A 17,995-nucleotide genomic window follows, 5' to 3' on the forward strand; every position below is an offset into this window, starting at 1 on the left:
GAGAGAGAGAGAGAGAGAGATGTTGGGTGTCTTTCTCTGTCATTCTCCACTGTATTTTGAGACTGGCTCTCTCATTGAACATGGAGCTCAGTAATTTTGCTAGACCGGCTGGTTAAGGAGCCCCTAGGAGCCTCCTGTCTCGCCTCTCTAGTGTTAGAATTACAGACACCTGTCACTGCGCCTGGCTTTTTACACAGATGCTAATGACCCAGACTCAGGTCTTTGCTCTTGCAGCAAGTACTTTGACCCACCAAGCTGTCCTAAGCCCTGCTCTGGTTTTTCTATCATTAAACAATGGAGAACAGTATGCTCATTGAGCTTTGGAAGTTGCTGATGTTGTGGACAGGGAGAGAATCAGCAGGCACGAGAGACCAGGACCTCATGGCTTTAAAATCAAACCCAAGGGTGACCTGTACTTAAAAAAATGAACATGGCTTTCTTTTCCTTTATCTAAAATGTTCCTAGATTTTCTGAAGATTGTCTTCACGTTCGTGTTGCTGTGTGAACATTTGGAGAAGCTAGGCAGGATGCCTTGGTTGCCTATAGTGCAGGGGAAACATGCAGGGAATCCAGGGACTAGTTTGGTAAGCCTCAGGGGAAAAGCCTCTTCCCCCAGGCTGACTTGCAGGCAGAAGCAGCTGATCTGTTGGGTAAGAAACAAGGCTGTGGGCTTGTGAAACAGAAGGTAAGGACCCTTGCTGCCCTTTCCCAAGACCTACATTGCTGCTGTAGGAGAAAACTGACTTTCAACTTGTCCTCTGACCTCTACACATGAGCTGTATTTTTTAGTTAATTAATTAACTTTACAACCCAATATCAGCCTCCCCTCTACTCCCAGTATCCCCTCAAACAAGTCCTTTCCCAATTCTTCCTTCCCCTTCTCAGAAGGTCCCCTCTGGGTGGCACCCCCTAACTAAACTTCCCATTCCACCCCAAACATCAAGTCACTTTAGGACTAGATGCATCATCTCTCATTGAGGCCAGACAATGCAGTCTATTTAGGGGAGCAAGCCACAGGCTTAGGGACAGCCCCTGCTCCAGTTGTTGATGGACCCACATGAAGACCAAGCTGCTGATTTGCTACATATATGCACAGGAGCCTAGGTTGGTTGGTGGATCAGTTTCTTGGAGCCCTCAAGGGTCCAGGTTAGTTGACTCTGTTGGTCTTTCTGTAGGATCCCTTTCTTCTTCAGGTCCCTTGGTCCTTCTTCCAACTCTTTTGTAAGACTCCCCAAGCTCCATCTAATGTTCGGCTGTGAGTCTGCATCTTTTTCCACTGGCTGCTGGGTGGAGCCTCTCAGAGGACAGTTATGCTAAATTCCTGTCTGCAAGCGTAACAGAGTATCATTAATAGCGTCAGGGATTGGTTCTTGCCCATGGGATGGATCTCAATTTAGGCCAGTCATTAATTGGGCAAGTTGGCCTTTGACTTAGGGTTGCACATACCCCTAAATAAGTTTTTTAAAATCTTAATAAAAGGGAAAAGAGTCCTTTGAATACCACATTCAGATTGACCAGAGGCCACATTGACACAAGATGAAACATTTATTTTCCAAAGAGTGATGCAATTATTTCCCAACTTAAAATTGCTTTGTGTTGCTTTATTGTTAAAGTATTATGTATATCACATATTATTTAAAATGTAAATTTCAAAGGTCAGAAGACCACGAGGAATTCTTCACATTGGGTTTATTATATTTTCAGGAAGAAAAAAGGAAGAACTTCACCAGCCAAAGCCTTGTCCTGGGAGAAGTGCTCTGCATGGTGGATGTGGACACGTCTATAAAGGTGAGAGGTTCTGGGTAGCTCAGCTTATAGGAACTCCCACTCACTGGGTATGAGAAGGAGTGAATGATATCACCATGAGCTCCTAGCATAGGAATTTAACAGGTGTCTGTAAAGTGGTCCACAGCATGACTACCATCCCCCTGCTTTCCATCCCCCTGCTTTCCCCTTTCTCCACCATCATCTATTCTTTAGTCTTTGCTCTTTGTTGTTTGTTTGGTTTTGAGACAGAGTCTTCCTATGGCCTAGGCAGGCCTTGAACTCCTGCCTCTATCTCCAAAGTGCTGGGACCAATGGTATACTGGTCTGATACTTTTTGCTTATTTTTGCATATTGTTTTCAATAATATACATATTATATATTAATTGATTATTCTTACTTGTCTTTCTTTTCTTTTCTTTTTTTTCTTTCTTTTTTTTTTTTTGAGACAGAGTTCTCTGTGTAGCCTTGGCTGTCCTAGGACTTGATTTGTAGACCAAGCTGGTCTCTAATTCACAGAGATCCACCCACTTCTACCTCCCAAATGCTGGGATTAAAGATGTGCACCACCCTACCACCCAGCTTCATTTATCTTATTTTCATAAAGACAGTACTATAAATGTCTGTAATTTACTTTCTTCACTTAGATACCACTGCTGAAATGGATCTATGCTGTTGCAAGTCATTGCCTTCATTAATTTTAAGTAATTTAAATATTTGATTTTGAAATATAAACTCTTTAAATTTTATTTATTTACAAGGAAAACACTACCTGCTTTCTCATCATTCAACATGGGAGTCAGATGGTATTAGCTACTATTGTATCACAGTGACCCAAATAACCCACTGGGAATGACAGGGAGAGATGATTTATCTTGGCTCATGATTTCAGCTCATTTTGACTGAGAAAGCATGGTGAAGCAGGTGGCACCATTGTGGCAAGAGTATGCAGCAGATAATTGACATCATAGTGGACTAAGAAGCAAAGAGCAAGAAGTGGGTAGGGGTAATGCATCTCCAAGATGCTCCTCTTGACATAACCTTGTGTGGATGTGTGCCTGTGTGTGTATGAACACTTGTACATGTGTGTACATGCATATGGAAGCCAGAGGCCAACCTTGGTGTCATTCCTCAGCTGTATTTTTATTATTTTTAATGGAGAGAGAGAGAGAGAGAGAGAGAGAGAGAGAGAGAGAGAGAGAGAGAGAGAGAGAGAGAGAGAATATGAATATGAAAGTACCATGGCATATCTGTGGAAGTCGGTGGACAATTTGCTGGAATCTATTGTCTCCTTCCACCATGTAGGTTCTGGGGCTTGGCAACAATACCCACTGAACCAACTTGCTTGCTCCTAGATAATCTTTTTTTAAAAAAATTGAGACAGAGTCTTTTACTGACCTGAAACTCACTGATTAGACTAAATTGGCTGGCCAGTGTGTCCTAGACATCTTCCTGCCCATGTTCCCAGCACTGAGATTACAAATACCATGTCATGGCACCTGAATGTTTTCATGTAGCTTCTGGGGATCAAACTCAGGTCCTTGTAGTTACAACGTAAGCACTTTGCTGACTAAGCCCTCTTATCATTCCATTCAGGAGTCCTTCTTAATTATCTACCAGATAGTGGCTTCAATGTTGCATTAAGGTGAGGTCAACCAGCACTCTGATCTGATAACCAGAATCACCTTCTCATCCCCATGTGTAAGTTGGGGCTCTGCCAAGGTCATCATTTGTCTCTTGATGCTGTCCTGATATCAGGTGCTAGCCTTTAGGCATCTCCAGTGGTGGCCTGTGGAGGCTGCGGTCAGCCCTTTCTGGGAACAATGTGGTTATTGCTCCATACTCCTGAAAAAGCCATCCTTTTTTTTTTTTTTTTTTTTTTTTTTTTTTTTTTTTATCTAGATCATCAAGAAAGGAGAGAGACACACCATGAACAGTATATGTTGAATACCTGTTTGCAGTTAGTGTTTTCATAAGGTGCTGCAGCATCTAAATTCTTGCCATTGCTTTCTGGAGTTTGTCTCAAAGTGAACTGGCTTCCTAGTGTTCAGCCCCCTGAGGTTTACTAAGGACAGGATAATGGATGGTTTTGACATCAGTGGGCAGTATCTTCTAGAGGATAGTTTGGGTAGATGTCTATCTCTTGCCAGTTGCAGTATCTCTGTTTCAGCATTGTCATTTAAGCATCCCCTCTCCGGTTCATGTCAACTCTTTTAAGCTCTTGCATCACACGAAATGGGCTTTCATCCACATGTCACCTCAGCCAAAGGCCAGGTCTCTCCTGGTGTCCTCCCTTCTCCTCCCAAACTGTCAACTCATCAACTCGTTTCTAGAATCTGTACTAGATCTCTCCACCTCTTTTCTCACTATCCACCATGTTCTGCCATCACCACTACCTGCCTGCTTGACTCAGGCTAGACAAATGTCTGTGTTCTTCTTAGGAGACACTGTGTAAAACATGTCCAGCCAGAGGTCACTTGCTCAGGACCTCCTTGGTACTCTTCCTGCACTCAGTCTGGCTTGGTCATGTTGTCTGCCATTTGGAAAATGTGGTTTTGTGAGGGAAAGTCCCTATACTTTACCTGATTGTGTGAGTGGGTGCAATACAGATTTTATGTATAAACTCATTGGCTTCCTTTGATGGTGCAGGCTCACTCTGGCCTTAGCCGATTACTAATGTAGCTAATGAATGGAAGCTTTTCAAGAGTGGATACACACACACACACACACACACACACACACACACACACACACACACGTGCACATGCACACCAAAACAAAACAAAACAACAAAACAATCATTTTCCCCATTCCCAGGGAAGAGGGAAAAGTTAAAAACCTAGAAGGAAATATATTATAATGTATACATTCATCATTAGCCAAAAAGGAAAATTCAACTTATTTTAGTTTCAGTATTGCCTTTTAAACTAGACACAGAGAAAAAAAAATATACCATTTTGAATTGATTCCGTTTTCCAAATGTGTGGGCACAGGCAGGACATACAGTTAACAGTGACTCCCCTCCAAAAAAAAAAAAAAAGGCCACTTTAAACTTGATAGGGCAAAACAGGCTTAACTGACACACATAAAGAACTCCACAGGCCTGTGAGACATGACTTCTCAAATCTCTTGGCTGCCTTCTTTCCTCAGCCCCATCTTCTCTACCTTGACTTCATTTACCAGCTCATGGAAAGATGGCAATCAACTGCCTCAGGGCTCCATTGCTCTGGATTCCATTGTGCCTTAGTGGCCACTTGGGATGGCCCCATTGAGACCCTCAGTCTATTTCTGAAGCTACATCCTCATGGATGATGTAGCTCAGTTACATGTATGCCATAGACTCATCCTAAAGCCACCTGTAAGCCATTCAGATTCATTCTTGGGAAGGAGGGTCTTCAGAGGAAATTCGGAGAGTGGCTAGGAGAGGGAAGAAGTGCTGAGCTCAAGACCAGCAAATCCTGACACACTTCCACCCACACCTTTGTCTTTGCTGTCAACTGTCTTGCTCCTTCCACGTGGCCTTGTTCTCGATGCCTCTTCTTCCTCTTTGTATTGGCTATTTATAGTCAACTTGACAGAGACTAGAGTCACCTGGGAAGAGGGAACCTCGACTAAAGAATTACCTCTCTATCCAGATGGCTTATGTGGCAGGCCTTGATTAATGCTGGACATGGGAAAGCCCAGCCCCACTGTGGTGGTGTCATCCTGGGCAGGTGGTCCTGGGTACCTAAGAGCTAGAGGAACAAACCATGGTTATCGAGCCTGTTGGTGATATTCCTTAATGGTCTCTGTTTCAGTTCCTGTCTCTAGGTTCCTGCCTTAAGTTTCCCTCCATGATGGCTGCAACCTGGAAGCTGAAAGAAACCCTTTACTCCCTGTAACTTGCTTTTGACCATTATGTCTATCATAGCAGCAGAGATCAAACTAGAGCGCCCCTCCTTTTCTTCCTCCTTAAGCCCCTGCTTGCTCCTCCCCCACCTAACCTCCTCCCTCCCCCCCCTTTTTTTTTTTCTGTCAGCAATACTTTATCAGGGTTTGTAAAGGGGCATAAAAAGACCTATGTAGCACTGAAGGGTTCTAAGAGATACCCCTTGAATGGAATTTGCCAGTGGGTCTAGTTGCTGTTAAGCTGTTGATTGTGGCTAGTCATTGTCTGTACTGTACTTTTTTCTAGTGTGGAGTTTTTAATTTGTTATTTGGTGGTGTAATCAACAGTCTTGGAAGTCCTGAACATGTTACCAAGTGGTTTCAGCCACTCAAGGTATGATTGCTTTTTCCACAGAGATTTAAAAAAAAAAAATCATAGTACTTTTATGTGAGTGTGCATTTGAATAAAAAATAAAACAGAATCTGTAAAAATTTTGTCCCAAATGAGAATTTCAAGACTATCTTTTAAAATATTATGCTACATTTGTCATATTCTTCTTTTTAAAAGACTAAAAAATGTATATGGAGCTGGAGAGATGGCTCAGTAGTTAAGAGCACTAAGCTGTTCTTCCAGAGGACCTGGGTTCAATTCCCAGCACCCACATGGCAGCTTACAACTGTCTGTAACTCCAGTTCCAGGGGATCTGACACACATGCAGCTAAAACACCAGTGCACATAAAATAAAAATAAATACATTTTAAAAATTATATTTAGGGTTGTTTTGCTTGAATGTTTGTCTGTACACCACATGAGTGCCTGGTGCCTTCAGAAATCAGAAGAGGTTGTTGGATCCTCTGGAACTAGAGTTATGGATGGTTGTGGGCCACTATGTGGGTGCTGGGAACTGAACCTAGGTCCTATGCAAAACCAACATGCACTCTAAACAACTGAGCTATCTTTCTAGCCTCATCTGTCATATTTCTAAGCTCATAAACCAACTAAATTTTATGATTTTTAAATTTAATGATTGTCTAAAATTTTATGATTGTCTCCAGCTTTCTTCCCCTTTTCTTGCTACTATATACTTAATGACCCAAGGTCTTCAGTTAAAGATCATCTGGATAGCTAACTCTATTTTAATATCTCATGAACTTCAGGAGCAGAAGTATACTGGGATGTTTGCAATGACTGAGAAGGGCCATGGGAGCAATGTGAGAGGGATCCAGACTGAGGCCACCTTTGACCGTGACAATCAGGTGAGGAATCTGTTTCCTGTTTCATGGTTCAGTGCATCAGGGGACCAGTACAGACCATCGCATCTTTCCTGAGCCTGACTTTATATCCTCTGCATGTGCTCTGGCAAGAAGCATAGGCTCAGAACAGCATCTGACTGTTTTAGAGGTGGGCGTGAGCTCAGGCTTTGGACAGCAATAACAGCCAACACTTAAACACTTCCTGTCCCCAACAGGACAGTACCACCAACTCTGTACATGTACTCTGTAGTTTTCCCCCTGTAACATTTCCTAGCTATGTTGTTCTTTCCAACAGTAGTGTATGAAAAAGGGAGGAAATGTCTTTGCTCTTTCTGTCTATTGCATATGGCAGCATACCCAGAGCTGAGGCTTTCTGGCCAGGGGATAAGTCCTCTATGCTGACACAGTTGTCCCTCAATATTCATGGGGTATTATATAGCTTCTAGGAACCTCTGAGAATTCTAAAATTACACAGATGCTCAATTTCCTTATGTAAGTAGCAGAGTGTTTGTGCAGAACCCAGCACATCCTCCTGTATACTTTATATCACTTTCGATGCCTTCTAACATCTAATATGGTACTGATATTGTATACCTGTTGAACTGTATCATCTAGGGAATAAGGATAAGGAAACAATATTCTGTTGTCTGTTGATAGTCAGTATAGGTGTAATTAATATGTATGTCAATACATAGTTGGTTAAATCCAGTGATGTGGGATTCATGGAGATAGATGGCTAGTTAATTGTGTTGCACAATGTTCTTTGTGTGTGTTTGTGTGAATATATGTGGTGTATGTGTACATGTGTGCACACGTGCCCATGTATATGGAGGCCAGAAGAAGATGTAGAGTGCCTTTCTTGATCATTCTCTATTGTGTTCCTTTGAGACAGGGATTGAATCTGGAAGGAATTAGGCTAGCAGTCAGATCCTGCTGTCTCTTCCCCCTCACAGCATGGGGTTGCAGGCATGTAGGGTCACGCTTGGCTTTTTACCTGGGTCTTGGGGACTTAAACTCAGGTCCTCACACTTGAGCAGCAGGTATTCTTCCCCATTGAGCCATGTCTCATCCCCCATGTGGTGTTCTTAACTATGACTTGTATGGCTTTTACGTGACAGCCTGAAGGCAGCACAATGTCCTTTTTCTCCTTTTACTTCATGTGGTGAATTCTGACCTTTTTCTTTTTCATTTTGTTTTTTATGCTTCTATTTTTGCCATTATTCCTTTCTCTTTCTTTTAGAATACCTATCTATCTATCTATCTATCTATCTATCTATCTATCTATCTATCTATCTATCTATCTATCTATCTGTATGTGTATGCATGTGTCACAGCATTTATGTGGAGGTCAGAGGACAACTTATTGGAGTCAGTTCTCTCCTTCTGCCACATGGGTCCTTGAACTCAGGTCATCAGACTTGGTGGCAAACGCTTCTATACCCTGACTCATCTTGCTGGCCCTCTTTTTCTTTCTTAATAATTAAATAAACATGTTGGTCAAGACCTTCTAACCCTGATGTCTTGCTTCATAATAGACCACAACCAAAGCATGTGGAAACTCTTTGTAGCTCTCTACTACTGGAATCCTCCCTTGAATAAAGAAAGACACTGTGGTTTTTCTTACTCACCTTTGTGGTTTCTTACTTGGTACTGGGTATTCCTAAGGACTCTCAAAGGGTTAGGAAAGTCTAATGTGACTTTCCATGATAGCCATGTTTGTGAGCTGGGTGGGCTGGGGACATTACGCAGGTGTCTGCCTAGTTCTAGCCTTTTATTTCCTCCGAGTTTGCCTTTGGGAATCAGGACTGTTATCTTGACTGATGACTTCTCGTTGGATGAGTGGCCAGTGTTTAGGATGGCATGTTCACTGGGTAAGCAGTTTCTGCTAGTTGAGAATTCGAGTGGTAGGCAGGCACTTAGCTAAGTACTGAGATAACCAGCCAGTGAACTATTGTTGTCCCTGATTCACAATTAGGGACACTGAAGCTCCCAGGGGTTAGGGACCTGACTGTATTGAGAATGTTAACAAGGAATTTTAGGCTGAAATGGAAATGCCTTTAAGAGTGCGACTTTCCCACGAAGCGATGGCTTATTGACCTGGTACCTTGTGAGTTTTGGCTGGCCATTTTTTTTCTTTTCCCATGTTGTGATATTGAGATGACCTTGGAATCATTACCATGAAGGAAAAACCACCCACAACTCTTACTTGTTTCTTCTTACATTTTTTTTCTCAACAAAATATAATTTCTTGCCTTGGTCCCATTTTCCCCAAACAGCGTAAGTGATTTGGTCACCCGATGGGCCTCTGCAACTGCCCCTTTCCGACAGGGGAGCTGCGGATAAGAAGGATGGTGAGCACTGTGTCTCCAGTGGGTGGGAGAGAGAACAAGTCAGACACAAGCTTCTGCCTGGAGGGTAGGGAGCTGACACACCGTGTGTGTGTGTGTGTGTGTGTGTGTGTGTGTGTGTGTGTGTGTGTGTCTTTCCCCCTTGGATTCATGGTTCTCCTTCATTTCTTCTTGAAAATGATGCAGCATATCAAATGAACCTCCCTCCCCTTCCTTACTTTTTTTTTGTTTTTTGTTTCTTTTGTTTTCATTTGTAGGGGAATAGTCAACCAGTTGTATGGTTAGCTTGGAGGTAAGAGAGAGTTTTATTTTTAAACTCTATGCTAACTAGTTCAAATAAGTGAGATTTTGGCCAGAGCTTTTTATGGTTTTTGTTAGTTTACATTTATTTATTTATTGACTGATTATTGATTGTGTGGGTGTGCAGGCACATACAGACAGACACATGCATGTCCCTCCGCACTTATGCACTTATGTGGAGGTCAGAGGATAACTTGCCAGAGCCTGTTCTCTCCTTTCATGTGCAATCCAGGAATTGAAATCAGATCATTAGGTTTTTAAAAAACCTAATGCCTTTAAATTGCCTTACTTAAAAAGGCTTACCTTTTTATTTTGCATTATGTACCTGTGTGCCGGGTAACGTGTACAATGTGAGTGCAGGTATCCTCAGAGCCCAGGGATGGTGGCTCCCTAGAGTTGGAGTTACAGGAGTCTGGAAGCTTCCTGACATGGGTGCTGGGAAGCAAACTCAGGTCCTTTGTAAGTGCACAATATGTTCTGAACCACTGAGCCATCTCTTTAGCCCTTTACTTTCTTATTTTTAAAATATTATTTAATTAATTTTAATTATTAATTTAATTTATTTTAATTTTTAAAATATATTTAATTAATTTTTTTTTTTTAACATTTCTTAGTGTTTGCAACTCTGACCATTTTGTTGGTCTTCAAGTAATTGTAATTGTAACCAGCACACATGCTGGGCATTGTTTAGATTACAGTTCTAACTCCAGTCTTTTGACTGACACAAACCCTCCATATCAAGCTTCTTGCCAGAAGTGACAAACCTCTTACCGGGGTGTATCAGATGTGCATAGGACGGTGGCCTCTTGCCTTCTCCCCTTGCAGCCCTGTGATGTTTCTAGGGATCCTTCCCTTCTCAGCACACAGGTTGATTGGTCCTTCTATCTCACTGCATGCAGCCTCGAGTTGCTCCCCCTTTCAAAAGCCCTTGCTGCCCAGATAAGCCAAAGGCAATCTCTAGAGATTTCTTTTAAAATGATTCAACTCATCCATGTATTCTTCTGAAAAGCCTCTGCACATGTTAAAGGTTTTCCTGTACAAACTTATGTCAGAGATTGTTTTCTTAGGCCTCAAGACTGTATTTCTTGGCCCAACGGGAAAGCTCAGTCTATACACTTTATAATCTGAAATCAGAGATAATCCTTGTGTGACCAAGAGCATGTTGGTTTAGCTGAATCGTATCTTCTACATTGTCAACTCCAATTAAATGGCTAGTTTTGCTTTCTGCCATTTCCTCTGGGCCCCTGACCTATCATAGGTACTTTGTACTCAGAACTGGTGATGAGGTCAGTGCCTTCAGAAAAATGTTTAAGGGTAACCCATGTGGTGAGCAAGCCTGGGAGAACCGAGCCTTGAAGGCAGAGTTTCCCCTGGGATGCTGGCATTGGTTTCCAGACAGTAGGAAAGGGAAGCCTAGGCTTGAGCAGAGAGACTGGAAGAAACAAACCCTGCTGCTGTTCCTGTTTCTTCAGACCAGGGTTGGTTTCAGGGTGTTTGGAGCTGGAATCCTTGGCTATGTTACTGAGACAAACTGCACAGGGCTTTCTAAGATTCCCTCAGAAGACAGACTCCTTTACAAGTGTTTCCTTTCCAAGGGCTTGGGCATGTGACTCTTGCCTGGGGCATTGCAGAATTTTATTATATTCACTGACTAGCAAAATGTTCATGGAAGGTTCTGAGACAGCTAGTCAAAGGCTTTGGTAGCTGTTTTCTTTTACTTTAAAAACCAAAATTAAAATTATTTGGGGATGATGTGTGTGTGTGTGTGTGTGTGTGTGAGAGAGAGAGAGAGAGAGAGAGAGAGAGAGAGAGAGAGAGAGAGAGAGAGAGAGAGAGAGAGAGAGAGAGAGAGAGAGAGAGAAAGAGAGAGAGAGACAGACAGACAGACAGACAGACCGACAGACAGACAGACAGAGACAGAGAGACAGAGAGGGATTAAACCCATTGTCTTGAGCCAGGAAAGTATTCTACCACTGAGCTATAACCCCATCCCTTTATTTTTACTTTGAGAAAGGGCCCCTTGCTAAGTTGCCTAGGCGGCCCTTAAACTCAGTGTGAGGCCAGGCAGTCCTTGAATTTATAGTTTTATTGCCTCAGCTTACCAAGTAGCTGAGGTTGGGACCTGTGCTATCACATCTAGGTCTTGCAAGAGATTTGATGTTGGGTTCTTTAAAAGTGGAATCCTCAGTATGATGTAGTTGGATGAGAAAAAATGATAATTGAAAAAATGCTTAATACATTGAAACCTGGCCGATGAACAAGACAGTATATATCAGCCTGACACTATCAAAGAGAGAGACTGGGATTGATTGAATGAATGAATGAGTGAAAACTGGATACTTTGTTTCCTGATTGAATTATGCACAACCCACACCTGCAACCTCTGTCATGCCAACTCTTTAGTTTCCAGTCTCCTGCAAAGCAACTGGGGAGGTGAAGTACACGAGTGCAGTACAAAGTTAAGACAGTGGCTTCCCAGTAGCCTCCATATCTCTTCACCATGCATGGTATTCATTGTGTTGAGCGAGGGGTTGGAAGGAGCCACATGGAGGCAGACACTCTGTGGCTTACTCTTCTGTACAGGAGTTTGTGATTGACATGCCATGTGAGAACGCCCAGAAGATGTTCATCGGCAATGCCATATATGGGAACTACGCTGCTGTCTTCGCCCAACTCATCATTGAGGGGAAGTCTCAAGGTTTGCTACCAACGTGAAAGCCTGGAAGAATTCTCTTTGCTATTGCTGTTTCCCTATCAGTTCTTTATAGAAAACTCGCCTCACAGAGCCAGTTTTATCTTGTAAAAATATGTAGTACTAACTTTATCTTCTACATAAAAGTAAGGATTGAATTTGTTATTATCTGTTGACATTAGTCACTATTGGGTGCAGTGCATAGAACTCAATGGATTTGGAGAGTAAAATAATGTCATATAGCTACCGAGAAGGCATGAAGTTTTATTCTTATTTATTTATTTATTTATTTATTTTGAGATAGGGTCTCATTGTGTAACCTTTGCTATACTAGAACTCTCAATGTAGACCAGGCTGGCCTAAAACTTACAGAGATCCATCTGCCTCTGCCTCCCAAATATGGGGATCAAAGACACATGCCACCATGCCCAGCTTAAAGGTTTATTCTTTAGGGGGTAAGCCTAGGGACAGCTATGTTGCTTACACCTATAATTCCAACACCTGGAAGGCAGAGACAGGAGGATCAATTTGAATTAGAGGCTACCTTGGCCTATGTGGTGAGTTCTAGGCCCTCTAGGGTTACATAGTGAGACTCTGTCTCAACAATAGTGAAAAACAGAGAGCCTAACAAGGGTCTGTCTCTGTGCCTTCCTTAGGGCCCCACTGTTTTATTGTTCCTATCAGGGATGAAAATGGAAACTTGTACCCAGGAGTGACAGTTATTGACATGATGCACAAAGAAGGTGAGTCATCAGGTGACCCTCCTCTGTGTTTATTTGTGCCTGTTGTCTGTTCTCCAACCCCCACCACAGCCAAGGAGACTCTAAGCACCTTCATCTCCAGGAAACCACGCTGGTGGGTCAGTCTACCAGGGGAGTATGCATTGAAGTTATCTTCCTGCTTCTAGGTTGCTTAGTAATAAGGAAGCTGTGCCTACAAAGGATGCTTCAACTTCTCTCTTCTTGGACTTAGGGCAGGCTGCAGCTCTCTGGTCCCTCTTCACCTCCAGATAGATGTTTGTGACTGACCCAGGACATTTGTAACACAAGTGGGTCCTCACTCACGGTTTTGGAGGATAGAGGTCCGAGATGAGGGAGCTGTCAGAGTTGACTCCTTCTGACAGGGACAATGGAAGGTTCTGCTAGGACTCTTGCCTCCATCTATGAATGCTACCTTCACATGAGCATGTAGTCTCCTTGTGCACACATCTGCCTCCAGGTTTCTCCTTCTTATAAGGACTTCCATCCCTTATAACAGAGTCCACCTTAATGACCTCATTTTAACTTGATTGCTTCTGTAATGCCTCTATTTCTAAACAAGATCACATTACAGGTATGGGCTTAGGACTTATGAATGGGATGGGGGAGGTACACAATTCATCCCATAGGACTCAGTGAGACCAGATTTCCAAGGTGAAGCCAGCTAAAGAAAGGAATATAGGAGTTGAGGATAAAAGAGAGAAGAGAGGAAGAAGGGGAGACATAATGGACAGTATAGGAATAGCCTTAGCCCACTGTTAGTATGGGCAACCCCTGCTGCTGAGTGTGGTCCCTCAAGTCAAGTGCAGTGAGAGCAGAGGGACAGGCCAGTGCCTTTGAAGTCACACCACATGTTGAAAACACTGGCAACTGCAGAAAGTCTGCTTTTGTGTTCCCACGTCTCCTGTCATTTACTTTCACTGACATTACTTACTGTCATTTACATTATCCTGTGCCTGAGGAGGAAATCCAGAAGGGAAGGAAGCAGGAGCTATGTGTGGGCAGAGGCTGACTTCCATCTTTAGTGTTCCATGCTTTCTCTTACCTGGAACACTACCTTTTAATTCCTATTTACTTATTTAGTTTAAAATTTTATCTTATGTGTTTTGCCTGCATGTCTGTGCGCTGCACATGTGCTTGGTGCTTAGGGAGGTCAGAAGGAAGTGCCAGTTTCCTGGAACTGGAATTATGGATGGTTGGGAGCCACTCTGTGGGTTCTCTGAGTTGAGCTGGGTCTTCTGCAAGAGCAACAAGTGCTCTTCACCTCTGAGATGTCTCCCCAGTTAGCCTGAACTCTCTCTTGTTAATGATGTTTGCTGCTGGGGAGGAAAATATGTTCCAGCAGAAACACTGTGGGCTTCAAACAAGGAAAACCTTGGCATTGTTTTTCATTCTCCTTCAGGTTGGGGGTTGGGTATGGGCCAGGTGTGTCTGAGCTAGCCCCCATCCCCTCCCCAGAACAAACAGACACCCTTACTCTATCCTCTCCAGTTCTGGAAATGTTTAAGGTTTATGTTTTTGGCCAAGAAGTAGCTGAGACTGTCTTTGGGATGGTGCATAGCTTTCCCTTGAATCTGTATTTTAATTCTGTTCCCTCCAGGTTTGAACGGTGTGGATAATGGAATTTTGATATTTGACAAGGTTCGGATTCCAAGAGAGAACCTGCTGGATAAGTAAGTAGTGTTCTCCTCAATGTCTGTATAGATGACCTACTTGTTCCCTCCAACAAGGCCCCGGGTTTTGGGATCTCATTGACTGCAAGATTGAGTAGTTATCCTCAATTTGAGTGTTTCCACAACTAACTGGGAAAAGTAGGTAAGCAAATAGAGAAAAAGTTAAATGTTCCAACATGGCATTGGTCATATGTAATGTAATTTAATGGGCATTCCCAGACTTTTCTCTGTGCCAATATATCTAACAAAGGAGACCTACATTAGAATTCTAACAGAATATCCATTGATAGATTCTGTTCTTTTCAGAGCTCGTAATTTCCATCTGACATTGATTATCAGATGTACCAAAGTACTATGCTAAATAGTCTGTAAATTATGTACCCAATCTCTTGTTTTTGGGTATTTACCGTCCTTAGATTTTGGCAATAATAAACAAACTGATATGTGCCACTTGCTTCCCTTGTGGGTGTGAAAAGTTTCAATTACCACCTTTCAAGTATAATCAAAACACATTGTATGCATGCATGAAATTCTCAAAGAATAAATAAAAAATATTCTATTAAAAAAAATCGAGGCCGGGCAGTGGTGGCACATGCCTTTAATTCCAGCACTTGGGAGACTTGAAGAAGGACATAAATAACTCTCTCAAAGAAATACAGGTAAACAGCTAGAAGCCCTTAAAGAGGAAACACAAAAATCCCTTAAAGAACTACATACAGAAAAGCCAGGTGGTGGTTGCACACTCCTTTAATCCCAGCACTTGGGAGGCAGAGGCAGATAGATTTCTGGGTTCGAGGCCAGCCTGGTCTACAGAGTGAGTTCCAGGACAGCCAGGGCTATCCAGAGAAACCCTGTCTCAAAACAAACAAACAAACAAACAAACAAACAAACAAAAGAACCACAAGAAAACACAATTAAACAGGCGAAAGAAATGAACAAAACCATCCAGGATCTAAAAATGGAACTAGAAACAATAAAGAAATCACAAAGGGAGGCAACCCTGAGTTGGAAAACCTAGGAAAGAGATCAGGAGTCATAGATGCAAGCATCACCAACAGAATACAAGAAATAGAAGAGAGAATCTCAGGAGCAGAAGATACCATAGAAAACGTTGACACAACAGTCAAAGAAAATGCAAAAAGCAAGAAGATCCTAACCTAAAAACATCCAGGAAATCCAGGACACACTGAGAAGACCAAACCTAAGGATAATAGGTATAGAAGAGAGTGAAGACTCCCAATGTAATGGACCAGTAAATATCTTCAACAAAATTATAGAAGAAAACTTCCCTAACCTAACGAAAGAGATGCTCATGAACACACAGGAAGCCTACAGAACCCCAAATAGACTGGACCAGAAAAGAAATTCCTCCCATTACATAATAGTCAAAACACCAAATGCACTAAACAAAAAGAATTTTAAAAGCAGTAAGGGAAAAAGGTCAAGTAATCTATAAAGGCAGGCCTATCAGAATTACACCAGACTTCTCACCAGAGACTATGAAAGCCAAAAGATCCTGGGCAGATGCTATACAGACCCTAAGAGAAAACAAATGCCAGCCCAGCCTACTATATCCAGCAAAACTCTCAATTATCATAGATGGAGAAAACAAGATATTCCATGACAAAACCAAATTTACACAGTATTTTTCCACAAATCCAGCCCTACAAAGGATGACAGATGGAAAACATCAGCATAAGGAGCAAAATTACACCCTAGAAGAAGCAAGAAAGTAATCTTTCAACAAACCCACACAAACATAATTCCACCTCTAACAACAAAAATAACAGGAAGTAACAATTACTTTTTCTTATTATATCTTAATATGAAAATTAATATTACCAACATATCCTAATTGATTGAAATTCAAAAAATATGAGAAATTAGAAATTTGTTGGCTGTCATCCAATGGTCTCTCTAATTTGGTAATTGGAGAAATAGGTCCAATATTGTAGAATCCATAAACACTTTCTGCTTGTTTGTATGTGACAGTGTCTTGCTGTGTACCATATCATCGTCTTGAAATCATGCTTCTCCTATCTCAGCCTCTCTATTAGTAGGATCGTTTATTTGATGTTTTTATACTATATACTATGGTTTTCAGAACAGCTTACACATTTCAAAATTATTTATACAGCCAAAAGAAATGTACACATTTAATTTGGCATGTGGCTTGTAAGAGAACAACAAAGAGTGAGACTGAATGCTTTGCTTGATATTTATAATTATTGTATCAATTTTGACGAAGACTTTATAAGTTACTCTTTCTCTGAGATGAAGGGTTTTCCAAATTATCACAGCTAATGAACCAGATTCTTACCCTCACCTAATGTCTGTGCCACCCTCCAAGCAGAACCATTGTTCATTGAAACAGTTGGTAAATGACTTCATGGATAGACCATCTTTATACACACACCATTTCTTAAATGAATGTAACCTGTTCCCAGTGGGCTGAGAATGAAGATAATCACTCAAGTCAAATAACTTTGATTATAGTAGGATATCTGTATCCAAAAATCATGCCTACAATTCATTCCTTGGTGCAGCAGAACTGTCAATTCTTAGCTTAGCTACTATGGAGGTAAAATCCTTCTGTGATGTGATGTGAGAGTCATTGAAGTACAGCCTTATTATAATGAACTCCAATGTCTAAAAATTGTTTTTATTTTGGGTTTGTACCACAGTAAGAGCCAAGAATTTAAGCTCTCCTAAAAATAAAACAAAACAAAACAAAAAACACAAGCAAAAGCACTTTACTATTTATGTTCATTAAAAAACTAATAGTGATATATTATTTTAAAATATCAGTTAATATGTTTGGAGTTATTTAAAATTTATATTGAGAAAAATATATGTATTTTCAGTATTACTGTAGACATGCATCTACATAGATTGTTCAATTGATTATTGTTTTATATCAAATAACTTTTATAATACTCATTTTTATTGTTAGAATATTTTATAAATTTTAAAGAATATGATAAAATAAAAAAAAATGAAAGGTATGGCAGGTATTTCTGGGAGGAGTTGGGGCACAAAAGGGAAAGAAGAATGTGATGTAATTCTATTTACTTAAAATATGTTTTTAAATGTTAACAAATTCAGATAAATTGAAATTATGTAACTTTTCTCATCATAATACAATAAAACTTAAATCAATAAAAAAAAATCACCTAGAGGGAAAATGCCCTGGCAGTCGCAGGGTGGTCAAGGTGAATCAATGAAGTAAGAGGTTCTTTCTCTGGTAAGATCCACAATGACAGTCAGGGTTAAAGATGCTTTTCATGGAGCTAGAGAAAGGACCCAAGGAGCTGAAGGGTTTGCAGCCCCTTAGGACAA

The 17,995-nt window shown here is 41.4% G+C and overlaps 1 protein-coding gene across 2 annotated transcripts in view; it reads left to right on the top strand.

Annotated features, from left to right (window-relative positions):
• The window catches only part of Acoxl (acyl-CoA oxidase like), a 290,661-nt gene that overhangs the window by 33,976 nt on the left and 238,690 nt on the right, over positions 1–17,995 (top strand). For both annotated transcript variants that reach the window (XM_031371845.1, XM_031371846.1), the window contains 6 exons: positions 1,705–1,788; positions 5,939–6,025; positions 6,790–6,888; positions 12,117–12,231; positions 12,882–12,968; positions 14,584–14,656. In XM_031371845.1, the coding sequence (XP_031227705.1) occupies positions 1,705–1,788; positions 5,939–6,025; positions 6,790–6,888; positions 12,117–12,231; positions 12,882–12,968; positions 14,584–14,656 (545 nt within the window). The remainder of the gene's footprint in view (positions 1–1,704; positions 1,789–5,938; positions 6,026–6,789; positions 6,889–12,116; positions 12,232–12,881; positions 12,969–14,583; positions 14,657–17,995) is intronic.

This window comes from Mastomys coucha, unplaced genomic scaffold (assembly GCF_008632895.1).
Source record: "Mastomys coucha isolate ucsf_1 unplaced genomic scaffold, UCSF_Mcou_1 pScaffold15, whole genome shotgun sequence".
Taxonomy (NCBI): Eukaryota; Metazoa; Chordata; class Mammalia; order Rodentia; family Muridae; genus Mastomys; species Mastomys coucha.